Below are 17,311 nucleotides of genomic sequence, written 5' to 3' on the forward strand. Positions count from 1 at the left end.
TACAGCATTCCCAACAGCTCTCTATGCACTGAACTAAAAGACAAAACAAAACAACTTGTTGGGATCATTTCATAAAAAATGAAATAAAAAAGTCTGAGCTTGCACATTGCAGCATTTCAGCTCCTCAGATACTGCTTATTGCCTCTGCATGTCAAGTGGAGCACGTTAAGCTGACAAGCTGATTTTTCAATAACAGACATTCCCTGTGACTGTTTTTTTTTTTTCTTTTTTTTTTTTTTTTTTTTCTGGATGTTGTTCTACTGGTCCAGTGCACTGGTCCTTGTTCCCGATTCCTCTCTGTAGGACCACAGCGTAAGTTGCACACATGTAAGGTGACACCAAGAAAGAGCTGCAATAGGTCTGCAATTATCCTTCTGTATATACTTATTTCGTTTTTCTGCTAGAATAGAGCTGCAGCGCCGGCAGTATTTCAGAAGCCAGCCGGGCTGGCACCGCTGGAGGGTCTGGCACCCAGCTGCAGTGACAAGTGTCCCGGCTCCCGGGGCACCGGCTCTAGCGTCAGCCCCAGAGCCCACCGCGGTGCGCAGCGTTGCGATAAATGTTCTCATCTGTCAGGATGTTGACTGGTGTTTCTTGCTACCGTTGTACAGACTGTAGTTTCTCTTTCACTCCCTGTGCGATTTTGTTTCCAAGTTAAGTTACCGCCCCACGGCTTAACACGCCGCCGCACCCCGGGTCACGTTTCCACAGGAGGTGACTTCCAAGGGGTTACTCCTCAGTCCCGAGTAACCGAGGGCAGTCAGCACCTCCCAGAAAACGGTTTATTTATTCCCAAACGTCTTCCGGCGTTTCCCTCCTCTGCCCCCCAAGCGCTGTGAGCACAGTACCGCATACGCAGCGGTTCACCGGCTCCCGGTGCCCGCCGGGGGAGCAGCCCCGCCCGCACGGCGGGGGCGGGGCGGGCCCCGGATGCAGTTGCTGCCCCGGCGGCGCGGCGCCTAGTTCCTGTGCGTGCCCTCGGCCCGTGGCCGCCCGCCGCGACATGTCGCTGGTGGCGGAGGCTTTCGTGACTCAGCTGGCCGGTGAGGGGTGGGGGCGGGCGGGTGACGGCCCAGAGAGCCGCGGGCGGGCGGGCCGCCGCAGACAGGGCCGGGCCCGGCCCCGCTTCGTGTCAGACGCCTGGTCGCGGCCTGAGGTTTGCGGCGGAGCCGGGGCTGCCCCGCTGTGGTGCGGCGCCGAACCCTCGCGGCCTCGGTCCCCTGGGTGATCTCTGAGGACGGGGCTGGGGCGCGGTGGGAGCGGGGCGGCTGTGGAGGGTAAGGCCGGGCTGCGGGAGCCAGAGGTGCAGAGCGGAGCTCGGCCCTGGGCGCCTTTCCCCTCGCGTCCCCCGCCTGGCGCTCCGAGGCGAGGCCGGGTCACCCCGCGCAGCTCCCCACAGAGCTCAGCGCTGCAGGTTCACCGGGGCCCCTCCTTTGTGGGGTCCCTAACCCCTCGCTATGCTAGGGCACATCTTTATTTTGACTTAATAACTTCTCTGCCTTTAAAACTATAAACATTTTTTCGCTAGTCAAAAAAACCACATGGTATTTATAATTTCAGCAGCTGGTGTTGTGTCCTGCTCTATGGGAGAGCTCACTGCAGTGCCACCCTGTCTCTCCCTGCTCCCCACAGGTGCTGGCTGTGTTTCCCATGTTCTTGTGAAGCTGAGAAATGTAACAGAACCTTTGGTACTCCGTAGTGCTCTCGTGATCTGCGGCTGCTGGGCCGTGTAAACTGGATGTAAACCTTGTCATAAAACAGAAATGTGTATCACTGCAGAGTTACTTAGCAAAAAATGATGTTAATCCACTCTCAAGGAAAAAACAAAACAAAATTTGCACCTTGGATAATTTGTGGCTGGGAAGTTCAAAATATATTTAGTATGTTGTACGCTGAAAATCAGTGCATTGGCCAGTTACTCGTTCCTTGTTACTCTGTGTTCCTGATTTCTTGCTGCTATACAAGTTCATAAGCAATAAATACTGCAAGGAAACAGTATTTTAATTGCTACTGACCTGTTGAGCAAGAGGCTGATGTTTTGTCCTGGGAGCTGGGTCTTGTGCCGCTCAGTAGAGGCTCCGGTGTAAGAGTCTGAGTTGGATTCTTTACCATGAATGTACGGTTTCTAGAGCAGGCTTACCCCTGACTGGTAGTTAAAGTGATGGATCTTGAATCTGGGTGTGTAGAGGTACTCATAGACAGGGTTGACAGTTGCCCTGGGCTCTTGGGTTTGCATTCATTAACTCATAGATAAGGACCAGAGCCTTGGGTCCTCGGGATGTGGAGAATACTGTCATCAGTGTTGCTTCATGCCATTACTAACTAACCTTTGTGATCTCTTTAGTATATTTTGTTTATATTGTGAAACGCATGTGAATAGGTGTTGATTCTGCTTCATTCCTCTGCTCTGCGACCTTTATGAATATTCTAGAGTGACAGCTTGCTGATATTTACTTTTTTTCTGAAATTACAAACTCAAAACTATACTATATGTAGGCATCTAATTGCTCTCTTATTGAATGTGCTGTTTTTTTCCACAACTTCCTGCTAAACAAGCAAATTGTTGTGAAATACAGAAATGACAGATCCAAATTAAGTATAGCATAAGGAAAATGCATGTCTGAAAAACTGGAAACAAGAAGACAAAGTTCTGCAACAACTGTCTCCCTCCTTGCTGAAGAATTTTTCGCCTGTTTCTGGAGAGATTCTTGCCTCCCCTCTGGGGTAGTTACATGCTGCTTATACTAGTCTTCGGCTGTCATGTTAATAATTGTATTATTAAGGTGGTGCTTTGAGGGCATCAGAGCTGCTCAAGTACTTCTGGACCTTCCTACAATTTAATCAGCTTAAAACAGTAGCACCTCATATTTTACCTGTCAGTAACAGGTTAAGTGATGCTCATTTTCATAGGTAAAGTAATATGTAGGCATCTAATAGAAAAATACTGGCAATGCTCCTCTATTTTTGTGGAGCAGAAATGATTGGTGCTTATTTTATTAATCTTGTACTTCTGATGGGTATGCAGCTACTTACTGTGACTGTACAGTACAAGTCCTTGTTGCAGATCTGTCCACTGAACCATTCTTTAAAATAAAATTATGACATTGCCTTTGTTTTCCCAAAAGCAAATCGGTGCCAAAGGATTTATCTGCCTTGAATAATGAAGAATACCTTTGCCAGTGGGTCATGGCCTTCCTAGCTTGTCTATACTCTGTACCAGTCCCAGACTGAAACCAAATAATGTCAAAATCACTCCATTGTTCATATGGAAGATTTTTCAGGTGGGGGTGGGAAGCTTTTCGTAGTATGTTGACCAATACTCACCACACTTCTAGATTTCCTGAGAGGTACAGACATAGAGAGTATTTCATTTTGGTACCAAGAAGGTATAAATGTCCTGCAAATGTAGGAATATTTGTACGAAAGAAAAATGGTGTATCTGCAAGGGAAAAAACCACTTAACGGTGTCACTTGTTTTAGTAGAGTCTTATCCCCATATCTGTGGTTGTGAATACTGCCCTTCTGTTAGGTATGGATGGGAATGTAAGAATGATTGATATTTTTTTTCCATGTCCATAAAAATGAAATTTGATTGGCTTTTCATTAAGCGTCCTGTTTGTGAAGGTGGTCGCTTTGTCATGGCAGTTGCACTGAACTACGCTGCTGTAACATGTACCAGCTATAATGCACAGGTCTTTGCAGGGAGGTGTTTGAAGACAATAATCCCAGCATAGTTGATTTTCTAGAAAGGTTTTAAAAGCTGAAGGGAGGGTTTTAGTGGAGAAGAGTATCATAACTTTCTTTTAGACACTGACTTGCTTGTGTATGTATTGGAATTTTTTTTTTTTAAGTATCTTCACCTTCTCTGCACCTTATGCATTCACTTCTGACGTGCCTGTTCACTGTCTTGGCACAAACTGAAACACAGAAAATACCATCTGAACATAAGAAAAACTTTTTTTACTGTGAGGATGGTTTAACGTTGCAGCAGGTTGCTCGGAGTAATTGAGGAGTCGCCATCCTTGGACATGCTCAGCAGCGAACCAGAGATGGCCCTGGGCAACCTGCTGCAGCTGACCCTGGAACTCCAGAAGTGCCTTCCAACCTCAGCTGTTCTCTCACCATGAGTTGCTCAGCTTGTGTGCGTTGCTGCAATAATTCAGCACCCTCTCTGTGCAACATGCATTCACCTGACCATGCTGAGCACAGCCTGCTGCTGTAACGCATTCATGATTAAATGCAAAATGATGACTCAATCATGTATGTGGAGTAACACAGTTGCTTTAGTGGCATTCAACTGTTTGCTTATTCAGAAGTGTAAAGAGGTTGATGCTGTGTCTCAGGGAATAATAAACTAATATTTCCATACCTTCATGAACTGCAAGCATATTGTGTCATATTTTAAATCATCCATTTCTGAAGTGTAGAAAGTATTAATTGGATAATATGGTAGAGAATTTGTTTAGAGTAGCTCAGCATCAATCACATATTAATGGGATAGGAAATGAGTGTTTATACTGTAAGAAGAATTAGAGTGTCAGCTTTCAAGTGGTCCAGAACATTAATCTTTCTAACTCTAGTAGTTTTGAGAAGTTGACTGCTCAAATAATCTATAAACGATTGTTGAAAAGATGTTTAATTGATCACTAAATTACTCAATATGCTTTACTCTCCCCTTCCCCCCCCCCCATTAGTTTTAGATCAGTGATCAAAACAGAGAAAATAATATCCTTGTTTGTCCTTTGATCTCTGGAAAATTACTTCTGTTTATTGCTGTTGAGTTACGTCCAAGGGTTTTAGGCTAGTTTTAATACTAAGGGAAATGAATGCAGTTTGAAAAACAGATGCCCTTCTGCCTTTCAGATATTTTACATTCTTAGTGAGTCTACCTCCAATGTGACATGCCAGAGCAAAAATAAATCTCTGACGTGCATGTTTTATGTATTGAGACAAGCTGCAATTTGGCTGCGAACAAATACATAGGGAGTGAAACCTGACCCCCTAAATTGCTGCTGCATGTAAAGACATAACATTTGACCTGAATATGCATTTTGTGCATCAAAATGTGCATGGGTAAATGTTAACATTTCCTGCACATGTAAGGTGAAAATGTAGTTAATCTTTCTTAATAATATGTTGTTCTGTTTGCAGCACAGATTGTTTAAGCCTGCTGCAGAGGTGCTTGTAGTCCAGAAGAGGTGATTTGAAAATAACAAATTTGTCAGGTGGTATAATTTTCTTTTACAGTGTTTTTTTTTTTTTTTTTTTGGTAGTCAAACTAAGAGGAATCCCTTTAGCTCTTGTTCAGTTTCAATAAACAAGTCTCTTACACTGCTCTTGCCAGTTTGTGCTCAGACACCCATGTTTTGTGACTTGATTTGAACCAATCCTTTAAGTGGATTGCCTATCTAATTTTTTTAGGTTGGGGAAAAATGACTTTCATTCACAATTATTATAGTCCAGTACATCTTTCATTTTGAGATACTGTTATTTCTTGGTTTTAAGAAGCAATATAATTACAGTTTATAATAAGGTATGCTTCTATAGTTGTTTCTGGCTCCATTAAGACTAAGCAGTCTTTCTCTAATCAGCTTTTTATTGTTACGTGTTTTCTGCTAAAGTAATATCTTACTTTCTCATGCCAGAAATGAGATTGCTCTAGAAATATTGGTAACAAAGTTAGTAAATGGAAAGTAACACATATTTTGATATTGTCTAGTTTGATTTGCAAGTGAGCTTTCATCAGCTGTAGAATGATTCAGATATGAGTGCTGTTTAGGAGCCTAACTGTTCAGTTCACAAGAGGTTGTAGAATGACTTTGAAGGGGGATCCAGATTTTTCCTCCCTTTCTTATTCCTTTTTTCTTTCTGGTCTTTGGATGCTCTGTTCTCTGACTGTCCCCAAGCACTAACCTTGTATTTTCCTGTAGGTTTGGGCCCTATGAGCTGCGTCCTTTTCAAAAGAAGAATGAATAGAAGAGCTTGGCTGCTGTCCTCCTTTGCTCTAGTCAAATAGGTGTAGCATGGTGCTGTGTTGCCAGGCATTTTCAGCTGTCTCTTTTGAAAGTCAGTGAGAAACTGCAGGTGCATGCAAGCCATGGGGAGGACAAAGTCCTCACCAGGTTCTGAAATGTTTACTATTATTATTTTTAATTTCTGGTCTTTAGTTATTAAGATAATGACATAGATGTCGTGTGAACATGCATGTGTTAAGACCAACTGGAAGAAGTTACATGTTGTAGTAAAACCTATGAAGTGTGTAGGAAGGAGTGGAAACATCAAAGGAAAAAATTACAATGGTGCTGCAAAGAATGCAGGAAAAACTGATACCAGTCTCTTTTGGGGCGAAAAAGACCAACCAAAAAAGTAGAATGAGCATAGTGAATTGGAAAGTAAAAATGCTGAGAGATGGGAATTTTTAACAGTTCTACCTTGTAGTTGTTGTCTAACTAAACTGAAGCCAATGTAATGCTCACATCCCTGGCATGAGCTTCCAAAGTCCAACCATATGTGTGGGTTTTTTTTCCTTGCATTTGAATGTGCCGTATTGGAGAAACTGTGGATGCATTGAAGTGTGTTCACTGAAAGCCTTGAGGAAGATTGTGAGGATTAGATTAAGAGAACAGGATAAACATTTTCAGATATTGAAGCAGGGAGTTTGCAGTGTTTCCCAGATGCCAGGAAGAGCCTGAGTTGTGCTATTGCAAATACCATGGTCTGTTTTGGGCTGACTTAAAGGCTGCGATCCCTAAACCAGCATCTTCCCCCTTGCTAGCTGCAGTGCTTGGCTTACTGACTGCACCAGTGCTAACTATTTGTATTTCTACCCTGCAGAACTGTCCTGCCTAGAGCTCTCCGCTGTTCTTGCTCCTTTGCAAGACTCTGGCACAGAGAGTCTCTGTTGTCATCACTTGCAGTCTCCTGGTACTGCTGCGCCTAGGACTGCAGGCAGGATATGGAAGTGAGAATGAAGGGGAGGCCAGGGGAGCCAGGGTTGGCTAGGCAGCAACTGTGTGTGTGTGGAGAGCAGCTTTCAGCACAGGTATGGGATACTGAGGTGCTGTCTGGTGGGACAGATGTGTAGGATCTCTGTTGTGGATCAGAGTAAGGGTGCTGTGGATGAGAAAGCAGGGAGCTCCTTGGATGCTTTGCAGAAGTGATGTTCGGACTGCCTGCCAGACATCCTTACGGGAGGAGTTCAGAGTACTGCAGAGAAGAGGGGATATCAATCTCAGAAAGCTTTCAAAGGACAGGTTTAAAGTACACAAATATGGATAACATGGCTAAGAAACATCCTTGTCCAGTAAGGCACTTAAGGCATTCATGAGTATCATACCTCTACTGTCTGGCTCTGCACAGCTCCTGTGCTTCAAGTTTCACTTCTTGAGGCAGTGCCAAACAGGAGCAAAGGACTTAAGTAGCACAAAGGGAAGAGATTGATTTAACGATCTATAAAAAGCTATAATTAGGAATTACAGACCTTCTTCAAGATGGAGCATTTATGCTGAATATCAGGAATAAGTAAAATAGCTCCAGCTTGTCAGGACTTCATAAATAAATCTTTTGAGATCATTTAGCTGGAACACTCTCTTATTTTTCTGAAGAAATCCAGATGTTGATTTAGGAACAACTTTTATTTACGGATTTGATTTTGTTGAGATTTTTTTTTTCCTCTTCTGATGAAGGTGCAATTCTGCAAGTGCAGAGATGCTGAGCGGTCTCCCTCCTGGGGCTTCCCCTGGCAGTGAGCGCAGTGAGCACCAGGAGGGCTGAACTGTACGTGTATATGCTCTGGAAAGTCAAAGACAGTAGCAGAGCTGTACTAATGCTTGAATACATGCAATTACTAGCTTTCTTGCAGGGTGAAGAAGCAGACTGTGTCATACCAAATGGCTGCTGCAATAGCGTCACACACGGACTCTTAGTGGTGCAGCCACAGGAAACTCAAGTTTGGAAATTGCTGCTGAAATTGAGACAGTGTGCTTGATCAATAATTACTGAACAGTCATGATTTATCTGAATTGTAATATCTCTGTGAAGGAGGCTTGGGGTGGATTTAAGCAAATGATGTAATTATTTGATATATGATTTAATGCATACTGTTTAACTTGAGTTAAAGTTGGTTCTCATTTGGCAGGGCGCTATGAAACTCTTTTTGGTCCTTTGTCAGCAGAGCCAGGGAGTTGCTGATGCTTTCGTTTTTTCTTGGCCCTTGTTAGTTTACAGGATCAGGCTGATTACATGAAATGGATCTGTACTCAGTGTGGGTGGGTTGAACTGGTGAGTCCTAAGGCAGCTAATTCACAACTTTCTCATACTTCCTTTATTGATCACCATTAATGTACACGATGTGTATTTTTAACTGCTATGGTTCCAAGGTGGCTGCATCTTCACTGTATTAATACCCCTCCACTTATTTCCTGTAATAAGGATTTAGAAACACATGAATTCCTGGAATTTTCTTTTTAAACAATATTGCTACTTGCAGATATGACCTATTTATATTATGAAAAGAGAATGAAGTGAATATCTGCTTCTTTTTCATGCGTCTTGACATCAAGTGGCTGATAACCCTGTTTTCTTCTGGAGTCTGTGGGCTAGCTTTCCATGTGGCTTTCTTTGGGTTACTACATCTAGAACTTAGTGAGCAGCAGTTCCCCCCCATAGCACCAGTCTTGGGAAACTGAAAAGGGTTATTTTTTTCTGCTGATTGTTATGTTTGCTGCATGATGTTTGGGAATTTGTAAGTAAAGTTTTTGGATGTGGATGTGGCCCAGATATAAGACTAAATTTCCTTTTACTGTTTACTCTTGTGAGAAAACAGTTTTGAGGTACCTCATTATAATTAAATCAAATTTGTACCTGGGGAGAAACTAAAGGAAGCTATGTGGAAATATGTGTAAGTTAATCTCTCTGACTGTAATATTGCAATACAGTGATTCAAATTAATGCCAGCTGGGGTTTTTTTTGTTCGTTTGTTTTCAATAGAGGATATCTTGCCTCTTGGCTGTTTAACAGGCCTTTAATGCCATGTGAACCGAACTGATAAATACAGATGTTTTTACCTTTTCCTCTTTTTATGCAAGTTTAATAACAAAGTATTTTAAGAATAATATAACACAATGGGAACTGATCCATGCAAATGTGGTAACTTCAGAGAAGTTTCTATATGATCCATAAACAGCTTCTTAATGTTTTCAGGAAATTGCTTTGTCTGAAAAGATCAGATGTTCCCGGGCCAGGTCCCAGCCTCACGTACGCAGCAACACAGAGTGAACGGCATGGAAGAGACTGTCAGTAGACCGAGTACTTCATTTACAGAAGCAGAAAGAAGATATCAAAGGATAAATTGCTGGCATACTGAGAAGTCAGGAGATTCGGGGCAGAGATTGTCTTGATTTGCTTCTCACTGTATAGTTTTAGTACTTGAGAAATAATCAACAGCATAGTAACATTCAGTGTTAATTCTTTAGCCTTGATTCTTATTAACCATAGGCTAGTTTTATAACAGAAAATTATTTCTGTCTGCATTGTCTTCCAAAAATGTTTTTGCCCCGACAAAATTCTATGGTATTGCTAAGAGCTGGGAGCAACCTAATTTCACGTTGGGTGTTTTCCTAGAAAAACTTTTAGCCTGATGATGACTTAGTTTCCCATGCAGGATGGAGCATCTGGATGCCTGGATCCACAATTTAACACGTGAAATATTTTGTGTCTTTTCATTCTCACAGTCAGAGTCTTATTTTTTGAAGTAACAGGATTAAAGGCATAACCGTAAACCATTTATTTCATTACAGCTTTTTCATCATCATGAAGTTGCTTGGGGAAGGTGGATGAAAATGTCTGTTTCCCCGCATCCCTCCAGGCAGCACTAACACAGGCTGAATAGTTTCCCAGTAACTCAAGAGTGTAGGAGTTGAAACCGAGTTTTGTACACTCATAAAAAGACTCAGAACAGCCTGGACAAGGAGTTGCTGGGGCTCAGGCACTGCAGAGTGTCTTGGAATGTGGTGCTTCTTTTTGCACAGACTTCACTGGAGGAATGTTATTGCAGCCTCTCATTCTTTGAACTAAAGTTCACCTCTGTGCAAGTATAGGATGTCCTGTTTTGAGAGCAGTAGTTGGAGCTGAGCTGTGCGCAGGCCTCAGGTGAGCTGCTGATCCCCTGCTGATAGTGGGGTCTAGTGCTCTTCAGTATCTCTTCATACAGCATGTGTGCATTCCTCTCGCTTACTGTCCTGAAAGTATTTGGGTGGATAAAGTCTTATTATTGAAATAGCAGTCTGAAACATCTGGAAACATTGAAATAAAAATGCTGATTGAATATCTGTCTCTGGCTCAAGTAAAACATTTTACCACAAAATCTGAAAAATGCACCTAATGCAATACATTTTTAGTGGCAAACAGTCTGATGTGACTGTCATGCCTCATTCTGTGTTTTAGAAGTTTTTTTGCAAGAGCAGAAATGATGTATTGGCTAAGTTATTCTCTGACAGGACAGGTGAGGAGTACAGGAATCTGTTTTAATAGAGAGTTATGAACCTGAGTAATTAAAACTCCACTGGGAACATGCAACACACCAGTTCACAGAATTTTCTTCTGAAAGTCTAATATGACACCTAAGAACTCTGTTAACATTTTCTATGCTAAACTGTTAATAAGTAAACCACTTTGACTAACAAACATGTTGAGCTTAGTGAAATTTTCCTGCGATTTTAGTCATCCACGAAGCCAAAGAAAATTTTATGTGAGTGGTCTACTTGCCATTTGAACTTCTCCAGTTGTGATGCTGCAGCTGCCAGATTCTCAGCTCCTGTGATAACAAGGCATACACAGTGATTTTTTCTGTCTCCATCTCTGTTTAATTCTCACTTTACAGTAACTTTTGAACTCAAAGCTCATTTCAGACAAATTTAACAGGAATGACTGATCCCGCAGATGTTTGTTTCCTATAACTGGCGTTAAAACAAGCATTTTGTTAGTCAAGAAGCACAGAAAGACAATAGTATGCTTGTGCTGAACCAAGAGCAGACAATCCACATGAAAGACTAAATTTTTGAATTTGTTAAGCATGGTAAAAGCTTCCATAGGGTGGGAAAACAACTTTACTAAAGACTGCAAGCCTGAGAGACAGACCCATTGAAAACCACACAATAGTAATTCTTGTGATTACGGAGGCACAAGGAAGAACCAAATAGTTCTGTATTCCTGAGATATGTAGAGAAGCTATTTCTGTAAGGCATACTTCCAGGCAGTTGTTTCATCCTGTGAGCAGTTAATGATAAAAATGTCTGTTGCATAGGATCTAACACATAAATGTGATTCTGTGTTGAAAGCTTCTGAAACTGAATTGACATCACATTTGTTAATTTTCTCTTTATATACCCAACACCACAGTAGCCGTGGTTAGCAGGAAAACGAACATCTACAGACCAGAAGATTATAGTTGCCAAAGGATAAACTGGATTTGACTTCATTAGTGCACAAATGATAAGTTTGTGAGGAGTTATTATAGCATTAATCAACTTGATGGATTGGAAATATGACAGAACTGAAGCAGCATGTAATATTAGTGCCTATTATTCTACAAATTATGTCTTCACCTACATTCATAAGGCAAGAGTCATTGCTGTGCATGAAAGATGCTGCACACTTTCTCCTCTTGTGGAGGCATGTGACATCCCGTCAGCGATTCCTGCTCCGCTTTTCTCCCGACAGGGCTCTGTCTCCCTCAGCTGCCTGTTTTCACCTTGCAACTAATTGAAGGTGGCTTGGGAGCTGATATTTGAACTTGGGCTGCACCTTATGAACCTGGACCACTCACGTAGCAGTGTGTATTTAAACTTGCTCCATCAGAAAAAAAGTATTTCATATTCTGAACACCTTGGGTGAAAAAGAGTGAGTAGATATTGAAAGAAATGGGACAGATAGTAAGTGGATATTTAATTCCTTGATTCTAGAGAATTACTCGGGCTTTGTGCACGTACCTCCCGGTATCTTTGGAATGTGGTCTGCTGCGTGCAGTTCTGAATGCGTGCTGCAGAGTGTTTTTTCTAGGATATAAATAGTAGTGTGTGAATCTTAGTGTGAGGTTGATTGTTTTAAAGTTCAACCTGTACAGTGCTAGGAAAAAAACCCCACCTTATCTGCTCTGTCTGCAAAGAACTGAAGGCCTTGGTTCAGGGCTCGTGAGCATGTGTCCACCTCATCCAAACACGATCAAAATTGTGACCTCCCTCTGGAGACTGTCCAGTGCCAAGTACAGGGGGTGTTATTCATTCAGCTTTTTAGAACTGCTGAAATTTGGAATTTAAGGTGTACTAATAATGAAGGCTGAGATTTTAATGTTGCTGTTTGTCCTCATTTCATTTACTTGTCCAAAGACATATTAGCACACAACTGAATTAATGAATGCGAAGATTTTAAACTATGCTTTTCCTTCTGTTCTCTTAAGCTGGGTGTGTGTTTCTGTTCATACTAAGACTGTGGGATAAAGACTTCATATCATGACTAACAAAATTAGGGTCAGCAGATATGGTTCCAGAAGATCTGTATGCGATCAGTAGAATGTGGAAGGAAAATTTAAGCTGATGACAGCAAACAGTTTACGAAAAATATTCTACTTGTGTTTTGTTTGGATATAACATGCTTTAGCAGCGGTATAGTTTTAGATTCTGTTTGCCCTGAAGCTGTTTTATATATATCTCTCTTCACGGCTGCATATAGCTTAGTGCCAAGACTGGAGTTAGTGTTTGAATTTCTTGAAGTATACCTAGTATACCTGTTGGAAAATGAAAAGTTCACTTGTTTTTTGTGGGCCTGAAGTATTTCAGCCACATGCTTGTGTAGAAAAAGGCCACTTCTAGTTTGGACCAGAATCCAAGAATTAGATATAAGTCTGACATTTCAGTGTGAAGAGGGTAAGGCAAAAATTTTCTGTAGAAATGGGCCCGTGCAATTTGAAGTTTTTGGCATCATTTTGGGCATGTAAAATGGATATTTTTGGTGTCTGTCTGGAGTATTTAAGATATCAGTATATCTTTGTGACTTAGATACTTCCGTAAGTCCAGTGACTTAGATACTTCTGTTAGTCCAGAACTGATAAGTTGGCTAAAGTATAGTAATAACTTTCTTAATTTCCTCTTTCCATTTGCTCTTGCAAGACTTCAGTGAACCTGCAGAAATGTATGTTAGATTAATTATTAATACTTTGAACAGTTAAGTCTGTAGTACTACAGACACACTACCTTAGTCTCTTCTTATTTAAAGAAGTAAATGTACTTCCACCTCAAGAATTTTTACTCCAGGGCAAAATTATGATGGAGGGGTGTAAAACCAATAACTGCTATAATAAAACATAAAACATTTTTTCATGACACTTAAATGTGATTAGTTGCTTTCTCATGCCCATACTAGCATAGCTTTGAAAGACCTTGTACCTTAATGTTAGAGGCAGTGACCTTTGTAAAACTGTGTACAGTTATAAGCTTCACAGTTCTATGTTACTTCCATAAAAGTTCGTAAGTATGCAAAAAGAATAATAGTTAGAGAATGGTGCATTTTTTTTTTCTTTGAGTTCCGAGGGCAAATACACAAAGAATGACCTTGCTGAAGCCAGTAGTATATTTCTGTTTGAACCACATATAGTTATCTGTAGACATTGTTGCTTTAACAAAAATAATTTATGTGATTAGAGTGTTAATTTTGTTTACAAATAGCTGGTTTGGGTATAATGCAAGGTTTGAATTGGCATTTAGAAATAGATTTTTAATCAGACTTAAACAAGCAATGTGATGGAGACAAACCAATGTGATGACCTGTTATTCTGATATCTTAATACTACCATTAACAGTGAAACAGTACTGATTGTTGGTTTTGCCTTCCCAGAAATTCAGGTGGTATATGATTGCAGTGGCTCTCAATTGGAAGATGCAATTGTCTTTTCTTCCTTCCTTTCTTTTTTTTTTCTTTTTTAAAGATTGTTCAACTGTTTTGAACACCTGATGGTGCAGTTTTTTTCATGCATATTGACATTCCCATTTTAGGGTTGACCAGTACATCATTTAAAGCAATAGCCGATCCCAGCCATCCTGTGGGTAGGTTTCTAACGTGCCTGAGCACCTGGGTTTGTAGGTATTATGTAGGACCAGCAAGGATGCAACTTGAAAAGGTAGAAGGCTTTTCCACTTCCCCAAAGCATTCTTCACACTTGGTTTGGAGCTTTGTGTCTGTGTCCTCTGTGTCTTGTTTTGTTCTTTCCACAATGCTTTGTTTAATACCTTAATAAACAGTTGCTCTAGACAGTGGCCAGAATTGTGATGGGAATGTGCACAAGGATGTTTCTATGGGGGAGGGAAAATAGTTGCTTTAGCTGATCGAGAATTACAAGGCCATTCGGTAACATAGCTTGAATTCTGTCTTTTCTTGCAACATTACATTTTGGGACTTAGTTTCCTGCTCTGTGTTGTTCCTCTGAGCAGGAGAGAAGTACAAGGAGAAGAGAGTGACAATGGGACGTATTTGGGGCAGGTTGAATCTCACATCAGCATTTTGCAGTTTGAGTTCCTGCTCTAGGTAATGTTCATGTTAGCATCTGCAAGCACATTGTTGTTTGGCTTGCTTAATTAATTCCTGTTCTTTCCACAGCCGCAGAGCCTTGGCCTGAAAATGCTGAGTTGTATCAGCAGCTGAAGGGTGGGTACACTAGTTTTTGCAATTAATAATTATTTTTAGAAAACACATTAAATATGCACTAACATAATTAACTGCAAGGAAGTGCAGAAACTGTTAAACAAGTCCTTTGTGTTGTTTGTCTGGTCAGAGGTTTTAGCTACACTTGCATCTGCCAATATAAACCAGCTATTCATGGCCTATAAGGTCCCTGGTTTATTATTGACTCATTATATTGGCTGCTGTAGGCAGTGTAAAATGATGTGGTTGCAGGCACAGTTGGCAGATTTACTGCACCAATAGCTGAGACAGCAGATTTTTGAAGTCTTGTGGTAAAGTGGGCTCTCAGTAAAAAGGAACTGTTAAAATGTATAGGCTAGGATGGTTCAGGCTCCCTTTAGCAGCTCTTCATATATCATCAGATCACATTATGGCCCCCATTTGGGGCTCAGCAGCCTGCTACAGTTGTCAGAAGACTGCAAAGTAATGAAGACTAATAGGTAGCAGCCCTAGTCTTCTAAGCATGGAATTTTTATTGCAGTGAACTTGTCATCTTTCTTTTGTGTGACAGACCTAGACACAGTGTGCAATATTAACTGCAAGCTGCTTTTATAGGTTTCTGAATGCTTTTACTTTTTAGCCAGAGGAGTTATGAAGAAGCGGTTTTATTTAACTTTGATTAGAAGAAGAGTAATTGGCATAAAACTCAAGCATTTGGGTTTTAGTTCTGAGCATTTTTATTGTACATTGCTGGTAGTGTATGATAAATGCAGTTGTATTTGCAGGAGAAATATTCCTGGTATTGTTTTTTTAAATATTTTTTTAATATTCGTAGCACAGGTTTTCTAGTCCAGCTGCATAATAATTATATTTGTACTTCTTGTTTTATGCGTAAGAAATGCAACCCAGAATGGCTTACAGTTACAGGTCAGTAGCTAAATGGGCACTATTTTTTGTAATTGTGTTCTTTGTTTTTATTTTTTCTTTCAACAGAGGAACAAATTTTGCTTTCTGATAATGCATCTTCCCTTGCTGTTCAGGTAAAATGTCATATTTTCTAAACTAAAGATGTTAATTCCATTTTATTTTTTTGAATGATAATCTAGCTAAAGTAACTGTATTTAGCTGAATGAATAATTTAAGTATTATTTTTGTCAAAATCATTGACGTATTTCCTCCGGTGCTTTGCATTGTCATTGGAGTGCCAGAGCCTAAAGGACATGAGGATTTTGAGAGTCTGCTGCTTGTACTCGTATTTATATTGGTCTATATTTGTACAGTATCTACCTGTCTACCTCCTCTGGGAACTGTGCATGGTTCCCATCTTTTGTCACTTGGTATGCTAGTTCGTCTTGTAACATCTTGCATGATGCTTGCTGGTTATTTAATTCTCAAAGCTCATACTGTCCCAAACTCGAGCCGTATTTGCTTCATGCTGCAGGCATCAGATCTCTGTATGTCTTTGATAGGTTTTCTCAATTTCATCAGGTATACAGAATTGAGATCCAATGTGGTTTTTAGAAATAGTCCATATAATTGACAAAGTTGCATCTCTAATTGACTTAAAAGCACCTCTGTGGCTATGAAGTCTGCGTAAATTCCATTAACCTGTTAGGTTCACTAACCCCAAATCTCGAGGGGATGTTTTCCCCATTAGCAGGGAAGGTCTGACTGTCAGTGCTGGTGAGCAGGATGTCTATAAGGTTCCTGTTCTTCAAAGCAACTTTGCTGCTGCTTTGTGTAGCAGGGAATTGCAGTGTTCCCCTGCTTCTTGCTTTTTGTGTGTGGTCTTGCTCAGAGCAGCTGGAGTGAGCAGTCTTTGAGCACTTTCCAAAAAGGTCGCATCCCATTTAGCCGAAGTGGGACACTTGGAGACCGTAACTGACATTAATGGTGAATTAGGATCATTTGATCATGGTAACTACTTCCAGGATCTCGAACTTTTTTTTTTGTTCCAGTATGGCAATCTAGGGAATACCTCCAAGAGTAAATTCTCACACAGCAATAAAGTACCTTTATCCTTTGCTGGAAAGATGAGTCACCTTTGATACATCAAATAACTTGGGCAGTGTTTATTTGTTTGGTCAGTGTGTTTTATATTGTGCCTCACGGTAATGCAAATAAGCGTTTTTGTTGCTCACTTCATCTCAGTGTTCCTTTTTACTCCAGCAACTGTTTTTTTTGTGGTTCTCATGAATTTTCTTACTAACTAACAATATGTCTAGGTGTGGCTTGCGTTTAAAACACAAAGAAAAGAAGCAACAATATAACCCTAAAATTTCCTTTTCTAATGCATCATTTTGCTTTACTGTTTTGAGTCCATTCTTATCCTACACATGTCATTTAGATGATAAATTAACTATAATATATTAAAAATGCTTGTTTTTCTTCAATATTCTCTAGCTGGACAACTGATAGTAGCCATGACTATAAATACGGCTCTGGTAGATATCTGATCTTAAACTTCATAGAACAATTTTGTATTGAGGAATCATATCTATTTTGAAGAATCTGCGTAACATGGTTGTGACTGAGAAAGAATAGCTATCCTTGGTGTCTTTGATCCATTTTTAAATACTGTTAGGCTCTGTACTTATATATTACGAGCTTAGTGATCAGAAAGCTTTAAATATACCTGTGT

At 40.6% G+C, this 17,311-nt stretch overlaps 1 protein-coding gene across 2 annotated transcripts in view; it reads left to right on the forward strand.

The window, feature by feature from the left end:
- Positions 1–890: 890 nt before the first annotated feature.
- Positions 891–17,311, forward strand: part of MTX2 (metaxin 2) — a 34,866-nt gene continuing 18,445 nt past the window's right edge. The window contains exons 1-3 of one of the 2 annotated variants that reach the window (XM_065840942.2): positions 891–1,043; positions 14,647–14,694; positions 15,664–15,710. In XM_065840942.2, coding sequence (XP_065697014.1) covers positions 1,004–1,043; positions 14,647–14,694; positions 15,664–15,710 — 135 coding nt within the window. In that variant the 5' untranslated portion in view covers positions 891–1,003. The remainder of the gene's footprint in view (positions 1,044–14,646; positions 14,695–15,663; positions 15,711–17,311) is intronic. The other variant, XM_065840944.2, reaches the window with a different exon arrangement.

The sequence above is a fragment of the Patagioenas fasciata genome, chromosome 7 (genome assembly GCF_037038585.1).
Source record: "Patagioenas fasciata isolate bPatFas1 chromosome 7, bPatFas1.hap1, whole genome shotgun sequence".
Taxonomy (NCBI): domain Eukaryota; kingdom Metazoa; phylum Chordata; class Aves; order Columbiformes; family Columbidae; genus Patagioenas; species Patagioenas fasciata.